The sequence below is a fragment of the Centrocercus urophasianus genome, unplaced genomic scaffold (assembly GCF_019232065.1).
Source record: "Centrocercus urophasianus isolate 14NV4802_14NV808 unplaced genomic scaffold, USGS_Curo_1.0 seq_63, whole genome shotgun sequence".
Taxonomy (NCBI): Eukaryota; Metazoa; Chordata; class Aves; order Galliformes; family Phasianidae; genus Centrocercus; species Centrocercus urophasianus.
The window spans coordinates 385,904-398,110 of NW_024885233.1; the positions used below are offsets into that span (position 1 = coordinate 385,904).

The 12,207-nt window shown below is 43.2% G+C and overlaps 1 protein-coding gene across 3 annotated transcripts in view; it reads right to left on the reverse strand.

Annotated features, from left to right (window-relative positions):
* Positions 1 to 12,207, reverse strand: part of PLCB2 (phospholipase C beta 2) — a 47,298-nt gene continuing 35,091 nt past the window's right edge. For 2 of the 3 annotated variants that reach the window (XM_042836769.1, XM_042836767.1), the window contains 12 exons: positions 11,288 to 11,387; positions 10,924 to 11,028; positions 10,318 to 10,406; positions 9,821 to 9,917; positions 8,901 to 8,954; positions 7,667 to 7,877; positions 7,300 to 7,468; positions 6,879 to 6,955; positions 5,059 to 5,154; positions 3,856 to 3,913; positions 3,305 to 3,391; positions 1 to 2,698 (listed from right to left, as the gene is read on the reverse strand). In XM_042836769.1, the coding sequence (XP_042692703.1) occupies positions 2,426 to 2,698; positions 3,305 to 3,391; positions 3,856 to 3,913; positions 5,059 to 5,154; positions 6,879 to 6,955; positions 7,300 to 7,468; positions 7,667 to 7,877; positions 8,901 to 8,954; positions 9,821 to 9,917; positions 10,318 to 10,406; positions 10,924 to 11,028; positions 11,288 to 11,387 (1,416 nt within the window). In that variant the 3' untranslated portion in view covers positions 1 to 2,425. The remainder of the gene's footprint in view (positions 2,699 to 3,304; positions 3,392 to 3,855; positions 3,914 to 5,058; positions 5,155 to 6,878; positions 6,956 to 7,299; positions 7,469 to 7,666; positions 7,878 to 8,900; positions 8,955 to 9,820; positions 9,918 to 10,317; positions 10,407 to 10,923; positions 11,029 to 11,287; positions 11,388 to 12,207) is intronic. The other variant, XR_006171705.1, reaches the window with a different exon arrangement.

Here is a 12,207-nt window from a genome sequence, read left to right on the forward strand (position 1 = left end):
TTTATTATTTTATAAAATAAATACGTCAGCAATGTACAATACACTATTCCAGTACTAAGTTAACACCACAGGGAGGTATGGTCTCTTCTTGCACGTCAGACCAGGTTTGAAACATCTCATCTCATACCTACTTGAGCTGGTTTTTATAGCAGCACTTCACGATGCATTCCCCAGTGCAGTTTCGAGGTGTAACAGCTCTCATGCGACAACCACTGCATGCTGTAGATTCACCACAATTGAGCTCACTTTTCCAGAAAAGACAGAAACCTGAAGAACAAGTCAAGGGGTGGGGAAGACTAATAGGTGATACTGCAGCAGCACATTCTAGGGAGGGGAGAGAAACTCTTGCTGCAGTCAGGAACACCTGGTCTGAATTTAAGGGCAAAGGCTTCACTAAAAAGAACAGCTTTCCAGGCTGTATTCTCACATTTATCTGCCACAGCTGGGTTTAAAGATACTCCACCCTCTGCAGCTGTGGTGGCATGGCTGCCCAAACAGGTGCATTTAAGCTGTAGCATAGGCTGTAGCTGCTAGTGTTAAGACACACACGATTTGATAGGAGGAAGGCCAGCATGTTTCTGTTCTGTACTGAAGTATTGCTATTGCTTTTTTAGGATCCATAAGCAAGGTCTGTCTTACATGGTGCTAGGAGAAGAGTTGGGCCATATGTTTCCAGTTCCTTCTGGATGAATGAGAACTCACTGTGCCAAAGCCATTCAGTGCACAAAGTCATAACACAGGTGAGAAAAAGTATGTGTGGAGGCTAAGATGAATGTGCCCTTTTTTTCTGTTGCAAGACAAAGCCAAGATTTTGGGAACCTGGCCCTCCATGCATGTTCTGCTGGAAGGTTTTATGTGAGTGAAGACAGACAGCAGCAAGTATCTGCTAGAGCTAAAAGAGGCTGAGAACCATTTGTCTTTCAAGTCATGCAGCTGGGCAGTTTTCCCGTGGAACAAGACTTATTTGTTATGTCACCAAAGGGGGGAAATTGTTTTTAGTAGGAGGTGGCTGTAATTCATGGAGAAATGGGAAGTGACCGAGGCTTTGGAGAAAAGTGTGAGCACTACACCTTCAAACAGAAGTAGTGTGTTGTTTTACACTCCAGTACCCAAAGAACATGGAAATTTGAGGAGTTGGGCTTTCCCAGACTGTCCTCATCACTGTTGAGCCCACTGTTGTCATTCATTAACAGGGATGGCAGCAGAGTAAAGGAAGCTTCAGAGATCTGCTGTTCTTTCTGCTACCAAATAGATGCATTGTGTTTTCTGTGCTCAGCTTTCTGTGTGAGATACTCTTACTGGCAATATAGCTGTCTGGCACTTTATTTGAGCAACGCAATTATTTTCAACCAGCTTAGAGATTTTGGTAAAGATTGCTGTACTATATAGCATGTAGCTAAGTTAGCTTCATGGGCAAAAGTTGCAGTGATGTTCTGTAAATACCTAATTATGGTAGTAGAGAATCTGCAAGTATGTTTGTGATAGCAGGAACCCATGCTAAGACTCTTAGGCTCTTCATAGTGTGCCTTGTCATTGTCCAATGAGCCTGCTGAGGACTGGAAGGGTCTTAGGAGATACTAGATCCAGATCTAAGAACTTGCCTGAAAGCATACCAAAGTGGTAAAGTCAAAATTGGGAGTGAGAATCAGCCCCTGAGGTAAGAGGAGATTGAAAAGAAAGAAGAAAATTGCTGGCAGTGAACATTTCCACAGAAAGAAATGCTGTGTCATATTTTAAAGCAGTGCACTGAAAACTATCCTCATCTTATTATGGGGGAAGAAAAAAAGAACTATAAAGCCCATACTGGGTGTGCAAGGAAGTGGCATGCTAAGAAACAAAAAGATAGGAGATTCAAACTGACCTTCCCTCCTACAAAGGGGCTGTAGTAGGTAGTTACCTGTTAGAAGGTACTGCTGCCAGGTGGAATGGTACTTTAGGGAGCAACAGTTTCTCCTCTGGCACTTTTACCCGCATGCAGTTTAGGGGCTTTTTTCCAGGCTGGCTCTCAGCTGGTTGGAGCACTGTCAGTGGACTGTTGGAGAATTATATTTGGTTTAGACGGATCTAGTTCTGAGATTGCTATGATATGAACGGGTGCATTATGGGTAATGAGGGATCTTGCTTTGAAAACTGACAACTGAACCCAGGCCAAAATATTAATGTGGATGCTGCTGTCAGTGTCAACAACCAACTTGTCTTCAGCCCCACTGCTGAAACACACCTTATAGTGCTAAGGAGAGTGAAGTGCTCGCTGAAGGTGAGCTTCTCGGACTGTTTCGGACTACAAAGTAGTAGAAATCCTGAAGGATTTCAGGACTTAGGAGTTTCCAGCACGGAAAGAGAGAGTAGTTTGTCAAGCTGGTCTTTAACTTCATTACATATGTCCATAAACATGCCTGCAGTGGAAAAGCAAGGGAAGCATTGCTCACAGTATGCTTTCCTCAATATTGATGTCTGTTTCAGCTCCTGGAGGCTCAGCTGTAGTTGCTGTCAGTCTTGGCACCTCTGCCCCTGGGACCTTCTCTTCCAGTTGCTTTGTAGAGCCTTGTTCTTCCACGGGAATGCTCAGAACTGCTTCCTCCTGAATCTTTGGCCCATCAGGAAAGATTTCTTTCACATAGTTCTTCACCGTCTCCTGCACCTCCACGGTCAGTGTTTTCAATTTTTCCTCATATTCTGCCAATGCCTCCTGCTGGAGCTGCAAACAGAGCCCTCCAGTCATTCTCCAGGCACTGAGGCTAAGCAGAATTCAGGCTCAAAACAGTATAAAAACCTACTCTAAGAGAGACCACTGTGATGCAGTGTTAGCACTTTGCAGTTTTGGTCTCGTTGAATGAGATATCTCCATCTCTCGGGCAATCTTTGTCTTCCCTGCAGAGGAAGGGGAGAGGAAGGCTACACTGTTCTGATTTGCACCACAGTTTGGCAGAGCCTTGAGGGTACATGAACATGGTTTGAGAGTCAGAGGAGCTCGGGAAGGAGACTCACCTCTGCTTCCATCCCACACAGTTCCATCCCATTTTAAATGTAGGGGGATTTGTGTGATTAGATGAAGGCTACTCCCAGCCCAGGGACTGTAGGAGTGCAGCATCCCTGCATCAGCTTGCTGCAGGCTCTGTAGAGCCATCTTCACAGCCATTCGTTTCCTCAGCATACTGAGGAGTGAGTGTGTGTGTGTGTATGTGTGTGTGTGTGCACACGTACAGCTGTAATCAAAGAATATAAGAGGAAGACTGAGCCATGGTGCTGTGGAACTACAGTACTGAGTAGCAGCAGCGAACCCAAGCATTATCTCTGCCTTTACCTGGCCTTCTTTCTCTTGGATTGCTCTCAGATTCTCTGCCTGTTTCTCTTCCAGCCTCTGTTGATACCTGGCTGTCTTTTCTGTCAGCTTTAAAAAGAACAAATAAAAAAAATAAAATAATCCAAATTTACAGTTTTCATAAACAAATATTTATAACAGCAAATAGAGGGGTGTAAAGCACATGCCATAGAGGGGTTGCTGAGAGCAGCATTTTGCACACTGTTAAACAGATATGGGGTTATGCTGCTAACTAGTATTGCTTAGAAAATCTCACCACTTGAATTAGAAATTCAAAACACTGTGGTCTGTTGGCACTGCAACCAGCTGGGTAGACTGGCCAAACTGTGTTGGAACAGCAGGATCTTACTAAGGGTAGTAACTGTCTGCAACTGCACTTCAGCTGCCTGAAGTAAGCACTCAGTCCTCAATATGGCAACAGCTTAATGGGATTTAAACAGCTCAGAGAGCTCACACTCCCCCCAGGCACATGCTGATCCTGTACACAAGACACCCCCACTTTGCACAGACCAGATTGCCACAGCAGAACTTACCAGTTTGATTGTTTGGACCACTTCCTGGATGTGAGAGTTATTAATTTCTTTCTTCAACCTGCAAAAGAAATACACACACACACATATATATACATATTTTATATAATTTATATACATATAAATTATATAAAAACCTATAATGCATCTGTTATCTTTATATAAAGTCTGTTTATGAATACTGATAAAGCGCCATACAGCAGGACAGGACTGCTGGTGGTGTGTTACACTCCTGTTGTGTCCTTTCACATTATGAGGTTTCTGCAATTTTAGGAAAGGGCAAATAAACACCATTCAAATTTACCAGATATGTAAGTCAAACAAGTGGATGCAGAATTCTTTTTCTTTCCAACTAAGCAGACAGCAAAGGGACCTTGCTGTGAGTAGGAAGCAGAAGAGGCAGTGTACCCTCTTCTATATACTTGAACACATGGAGCTTTTAGAACTGATTCATATCAAGCAGTACTTCAGTACACAAGCACAGCAGCAGAATATTATTTTTGTAATGAAGTGAATGTCAAGGAAGGATGCAGCCATTACATTCCCAATCTCAACCTGCTGAAACTTATCACATATTCTAGTGAGGTTCAGGAAGACTTTGGTTTTTCATGGTAAAATACTCAGTAAGGCATGAGGGCAGATGGGAAGGATTTAAAAGTGCACCCAAACTTCAGCTGAACTGGCTGGAAGGAACATTGTCACTCTGGCAAGAAGCTGAGGCAACAGAAACAAAGAGACAGGGGCCATAGGGAGGATTATCTTCAAGGTACCATTTCTCCATTGTAATGACCTTCCTCTGCATTTTCATAGGAGCTCCTAATCCCTGCAGATATCTCTGATGCTCTCAGATTATTCACAGGTGCAGCAAGTGACACAGATCTTGCTGACTGCTGTAGATAAATTAAGCCTAGGGAGAAAGCTCCAGAAGCCAGTGTCAGCAGAGCCTGCAGGAACGTCACTATCACTGCAGTTAGGGAGCAGTGTTTGGCTTCACTTTGTACTGGACTGCACTAGAAAAAGAATGCAGTGCTTGAAGTGAAAACAGGCCAGCTTCTCTCCTCTGACCACTGGAGCTCTGCCGCTGCCTTTTTGCTTTCCAGAGTATCCCTGATGGTGACAGTGACTATGGAGCAGTTCTGTTTCCTGCCTGGAGCTGCACAGCTAGCATGCCAAAGAGACAAAGCCCAGTAACATCTCCCCCAGTACCTCTCCTGAGCAGCCTTGTCGCTAGTACTCTTCATCATGACCTGGATTCGGTCTACTCGTTTCACCTCCAGCTTCTTCTTAATGTCTTTAATGTTGCTGTGGAGAGAAAAGTGTGCAGAGAGAGACAAGGATGCTTACAGACCAGTGATGTCAGCCCTCCACATGTTCTCTGGAGTGTACCACTGTGCAGAAAAGCAGAGTGCTTGTGAGGCAGAAAGTCTTAAGTGTATTTTAAATCCTGTATCTCTTTTTTAAAGTGGTTCATAACAAAGGAACAAGGAAAAATGAATGTTATATTCATTGTATTGTATACCTAAATTTGGTTTCCTCTGGAGTAGCTTGAGACTTGCTGAAGGTACTTAGACTGCTGAATTATCAGAGAGAGAAGGAACTACCTGTGTATACAGAAAAGAACACCTGAGGTAGGCAGAAAGGTGCATCAAATATGGGATGTGAGAGACTATAAGTGGAAGGAAGATCTGCTTAAGAGAAATGTAAGCAAGAGAACAACTCCAGGGTAGTTCTATTTTACACCATTCTAGTCTCCAGTCTGTTCTCCAGCTTCTATGCATTTGTCTTCCTAACTGTGACTCATGCCTTGGAGTTCAGCTCTACTTTTGGACTGCACTGTTTCTTGCTCTGAGAGGCAAAGAACAGCAATTATATGCTGTGCACAAGAACTTCTTTACAGTGAGGTGACGGAGCACTGGAACAGGCTGCCCAGGGAGGTGATGGAGTCTCCTTCTCTGGAGATGTTCAAGACCTGCCTGGATGCCTACCTGTGCAACCTGGTGTAGGGAACCTGCTTTGGCAGGGGGGTTGGACTCGATGATCTCTGGAGGTCCCTTCCAACCTCTTCTGTGATTCTGTGAAATACTCCCTGAGAATTTCTCCTCTCATAAGAAACAGTAATCACTTCCCCGTTCTCCTCCATGGCATTCATGATGTTACACAGTTCTGTCACATCCTCCTCAATCTTCTGTTCTTCAAGCTCACAGTTCTATTTTTTTTTTCTTCTTTTTTTACATAAATTACTATGGAGATTTATCTGAAGATGATGCTGACATTTCTGTCTTGACCATAGCCATCTTACTGCTGGTTGCTCAAGATCTCTGAATGCTTCCAGAGCTCCTCACAGACAGCTGTAGGTGTGACTCAACTAAATTACGTTTGTTAGAAAACCATTACCTAACTGATCAACCTGTTTTTCTTAGTCTTGTCTGAATGCGATCAGCAGCTAAGGGAAACTGAGAATCATTCCTGATGGAGGACACAGAAAGAAGTTTCACCTGACTTGGCAACTAAAGGCTAAAAAGGTAAAGAGGAATGAGCAGGGGTTTTAGTTTCAGAACAGTGTGACTGCAAGAACAGATGGATATATGCCCAACTAGAAATTAGCAAATTGATTCTGCCAGTTTATTCAAGTGCTGGAGCCAAGACTGCACTTAGACTGAACCAATCAGTACCTGGGAGAGATTATCTGATATACTGGCTACAGCACACAGTGGTGACAGACAGTGACTAGCAGTCTTGCTCCCTATCTTTCTGAAAAGTCAGTCAAAGCTACTTGCTGCATCTCAAGCACTAATACCTGTGGTTTCTCATGGCAAGTGCACTGCATTGGAGGTCATGAGGTGCTCCCAACACTCCCACAGTGTGACTATGTCCCATCACATTGCTGTGCCTCAATTTATCACCAAATAAGTATTTCTCCTCTCTGGCATTCACTCACTTGCTGTAGCACAGTGCTCTGCAATCTAACAGGAAATGCAAACTAAGAGCTATTCATTATTACTCTGCTGTTCAAATGCTGAGTTTACCTTTGTGATGACTCCTTCAGTGCCTTCAGCTCAGCTATCTGCTTCTCTCTGGCTAGCTCTGTAATCTTGGCCGTTTGCTGTTGAAGGGATGAAAACAAGATTAAAACCAAACAGACCAAGATGAGACACAGTGCACTGTCAGTACCTATTTGCCACCAGGTTCAGCTTTATCCCTTCCTGCACTGAAGTCCTAAGGCCAGCTAATTCATGAGGATGGGCCTCAATTTTGTAGCTTCTGACAAGCAAACATCACTATCTGCATTCTTTGTAGTACCTTCTATGGACCTGACAATTGTTCTGAGAGCTTCTCTGCCCAGTAGCCGTTATTCTGAGCTCACAATTCAGTGAAAAACTTGCTTTTCAAGCTGTCCCTGCAGGGGCTTTCACAGGCTAGCTTTTGGTTGGCACATGCAGTCCTTACCTCTGTGGCATGCTGCTCTTTCCTTCTTCGAATCTCATCATGGTATTCTTCCCCCAGGCAGATAAGCTCCATCTCCAGCCTCTCTTTCAGTTCCAAAACTTGGCTATTGAGCTTTTCTGCCATTTCTACAGGTTGCATGCAGGTACCAACATCACCTGTCGTCAAACTCCTGCAGAACAGATACAGCAGCTGTGTTGCTTTTAGGGATGCTTATACGCTGCTGACCATCCCGTCCACCCAACAGCCAAGTGACCCAGTGAGACACAAAGGCCTGCACCACATTGCTTGCCCTTGTTCATCTGAGAAATCTCTCTGCTTTGGTCTGAGGAAGTGCTCCGCAGGCCAGAGGACCCTTTGCCTTATTTACCTCTTCTTCTGGGTTTTCCTAGAGTGCACAGATCTTTTGTTGCCTCTTGGGCAGACAGGTTCCAAAAAGAGAACAGAATATTTCTGTAGCAACTCTTCTCTCCGTTTACTTCCTTTCCGCTCCAGCTCCTTCAGTTCTTTCTCCTGCTTCTTCAGCAGCTTCAGGAACAGCTTCATCTGCTGCAGCTCTGCAAGGCTGGCTGTCTGAGGCTCTGTAATACAAACAGAAGCTGTTTTCTCACCCTGCTGTGATGCATCTTGGGGTCAGAGATGTTTTTTTTTTTCAATGCTGCCTTCATTCAGCTTTCCCTCTCTCTTTTCAGCATTACGTCTATCCAGCTCAGCTCCCCACCAGCTGGCTGCCTGCCTTGGGAACAGCCAGAAGAATTGCCTTTCGGTGTTTTGCCCAAAGAAACGCGATGGAGTAATATACCCTCAAGTCCTTCTCAGGCCTTGCCTCCTTTACCATAGTCCTGAGCATCCCAAAGGCAGCCCAAGCACTAAGCTAGCTGGCAGCTCTAATTGGAAGGGAAAAGCTTTGTTATTTCATGACTTTTTTTTTTTTTCCTCTTTTTTTTCCAAAGTCAGGTGACAGTGACAAAAGCTGTCAGCTCTTCCAGTTGTAACAGCTGGCTTCAGTTGTAAGGAACGAGTGAAAGGTCTCCCTAGGTCAGTGAAGATACTGGGAAGTAGTATGCCTGTGAACTGCTGGAGAACTTGTTATCTGGCAGCAGCAAGTCTACTGACTGTCTTCAGATGTGGTTATCTAGCAAAAAAGCCACAGAGAGTTATCTTCACAGGGGAAGTCACTTTTACTTTTGGCTTCAAATGTGCAAAAACTAACTGAACTTTGAGGGTGTGTCTGCAAATGGGGGTCAAGCTCTTACTAAATGCTCCTAGTGAGGACACTCAAGTGTACAGCTCAACTGCAAGTCTCTTGGTCAGCAAGTCTGGTCTTTCAAATCAAAGCCCACTGCACTTCTATATTATGTGATGTCTCTTGTCAGAGGGTATATTTACTGTATTTGTTTAGAAGTAACTTCAAAAAAACCCAACCAAACAAAACTTGCTGCACACAGCAGTTATTTGGCACCATGGCCTGAAGGCAACAAGTTTACTCTTGGGTAAGTTCTTCTTTAACTTGCAAGTAGGTTTCAGCATTGTCTCAGACAGAAGTTGGGCAGTGAGGGACCTGACAAGACCTCAGTCCACACAAAAAGCATGAAGGGAATTACCTGGAAGCTGTGTTACTTCCTTCATGTTTCCATCCTTGACCAGAGCTGCTGCTCCTAAAATGACAAAAGAGGCTCCTGTCAATGTTTCATCTTGGAGCTTTGGGATGAAAATGGACAGTGGAGAATTCATCAATACTATAAATTAGAGCAGAATGGGTGAATCTTAGGTGTGTGGTAGGAGATGTGCTTTTGCTTAACTTGAATGACTCTACCAATCACTTAGGATTAAGTGTAGGTTCAAGGAATGTCCCTTCTGGCACTCTCACAGACATCTGTCACATCTGTTGGTTATCTTATTTTGCAAGGTCAAGAAGGTGCCCATATGAGAGGAACAAACAATGTCATGAGATCTTTCTCTGCTACATCTTATTTGAACAGAGTAATAAATGCTTTCTGCTGTAGTAATAAATGCAAGAGATTTTGCCTCCTTTTCAAGGAAATCCATTAACTTTTTTTCAACTCTTATAAATAAGTCCAATGTTCACATCTGAGCTGGTGAATAAAACTATCAGTCTTTACAGCTCCCAAGCATTATACGACAGTTCTAAGCAAAGTTTCACAAGGCACAGAGTTTTCAGGGAGAACATACTTAAAATGTCAGAAGGAACAGTAACCTACAAAAAAGACCTTTGAACAACAAAGAGCTGAAGAGCAGAGAAGTGTTAAGGGATAGAACCACACCAGGTCTTACATTTCCATTGCAGAGTAAAAGCAGTATGTGTGTCACATCCATTCCAACCATAATAGCCAAAGCATGCACACAACTTTTGCCATTAATGACAAGCACCAGAATGCAAGTTGGTAAATTGGTTCAAGAAGTTCTGATCCTGTTACCAAGGATCTTCATCCTCCAGCAGTATCTTTTTCCAGCCATGCGCGTGCCTGGCTTTCCCTTCTGTAAGTTCATCACACAGCTTTACCTGCAGGCCCATTTGCAAAAGGAGTGCTGAATTTCCTGGTGGACTCTGGCATCCTATTATTTTCAGGAAATGAGAAGTTCCTCTGCAAGTCAGGCCTCTACAACAAAATATCAGAGGTAAATAAAAGGATAGAAAATGGAATTGGAGAGCGACATTAGGAAATGAAAGAAATGAAAACAAAGACACCCAGAAAGCTCTTGTGTGCTTTCTCCATTGTTGATCTCTGTATGTCACAAAGCTAAGTTCCCCTCTTTGCTGGCAGTGGTGTTAACTTCTCATAGCTTAGAGAAACTACTATTTCTCTGTATCTCTGACACATTCCAGTTCTATAACCAAGGCAGTCCTCTGCCTGCCTCTGGCTAGATGCAACACATAGGCTTGTCACAGACAGCCTTGCTCCAGGACAGTGGGGAGCCCCTTGACAATCCCCTCTGTTATTTCAGATCAATTCCATGCAGCACATTTTAGAGACAATGGCAGAACTTGGGAAAACTTACCTCCACTTCTGAGCCATCTCTTAGATTAACTGATCTCTTTTCTTGCAGATTGAAGAACTTAATTGGGTTGGAGAGAGCAATAGTCAGGTCTAGAAACAAAAAGGAAATCTTGCTTGGATTACCAAATAGCACTGAGCACTCTCTGGTTTCCTCTCTGCATAAGGTAGAAAATTGTGGAGAAGAGCTATCTTGTATTCTCTACTTGTAACAAGCCAGGCTGTCAGCTTGCATAACTCCTGTTCCAACCCTCATCCAATGCTGTGTCAACCCAATCTTTTTAAGGAATCTGTGTTAAAACCATCAGTTTTTTCCAGCATTTCCACCCATGAACAAGGCTCATTTATATGAATACAGAGAGAGAGAGTAAACACAAGGTGCCTACAGTCAAAACTACAGTATTCACAAGAAGTTCTGTGGCAGCTGCCGTGACATCCCACTTGGCTTTGTTCACGATTGTTAAAAAGTTTTTCTGTAATATCTCCAGAGGGGGGTTTTCCTCATTTCTCTATGTTTGACCATTCGTTTTTTAAAGGAAGAGGCCGGAAAATTGCTTCTAGATTGCAGTTTGGACAAAACCCCAGGCACGTTCTGAAGCATACTACCTACCTGCCCAGGCATCAGGAACATAATCCTTTACTTCCAGGTATACAAATAGAGAAGGCATGGTGAGTGGCATGTTACTTTCACTGCGAAGACAAACATGGTGATAGCCTGAAAGCAGAAAGCAGAAGAGATGAGTAACACAGTCTTTCCCTTCTTGTTTGTGTGCCCCAACGGTAAAATGAAGATGTCTGCAAGAGGGCATGGTGAATATGTATGGTGTGAAAGCAAGGCTATAACTGGATGAATCTGAAGGCTCCACTGCCTACAGGTGATATTCTGTGCAACAGGCATAGATGGAAAACATGCAGATGTTCAAATGGATACATTTTAAGATTAGAAAAGATGAAGGTATTTCCACAAAACCTACCTGAGTGCACTGCAATAATGGGAATGACACGATGACCAATGAACTTTCCTCCTTCCTCAAAAGCCACAATTTTGAGTGATGCCAGCTCAGGCATCATGATCTAGGGAAAAAACAACAACAACAAAACAAAAAAAGAGTTAAAAAAGAAAATGAGTGGTTTAAAAAGCAGCCAAAATAATGGAGCAGAGCGAGCAGTGCACAAATGACTTATTACAGGTAGGACAACAAAACAAAACACAAAACAACACGGATTAAGACACCTATGTTCTGTTCCCTAACAGCATACTGTCTTCACTGAGCACAACTTCACTCTTTCCTCCTTCCAACAAAACAGTGCTGTCTCATAGAACCATAGAATTGTTTGAGTTGGAAGGGACCTTCAAAGGTCATTTAGTCCAAATCCCCTGCAATGAAAAAGGGACATCTTTCCAGAGAAACCATTGTCTGTTTCCAAATCTTGTAAATTAAGGCTGCAGTTTGTCATGAGCATAACTGAAGTTACAAAAACTTCACCAAACATAGGCTTGTCAGAGGAGAGACTGCAAGGGATCAGAGGAAAGCAGGCTAACTAAAGAAAAAGCTGTGCAATAAGCCCTCCAAACCAGCACTTCCACAAAGCAATTCACCAAAGAAGGAAACAAATTTGGAAAGATAATTTAGCAAGCACAGTAACTTTGCCGTAAGGGCTGTTTCATCATCCTCTCCCATTTTCTTCTGCCATGAAATGAACTAAAAATTAGTCTGTCAAAACCGTAGCCTGAAAAGCATTTTCTGAAATGAGGATAATATTTATCTACCACATCCCAAGTAGGCTGAAAATATCTGCTATCTCACAGTGTGCTTGGCAGAGCTGAATTTATAATGTATTTTTCTTTTAACTGCAGAAAAGCCAGACCTTACTATCACCTTCAACTTAATCT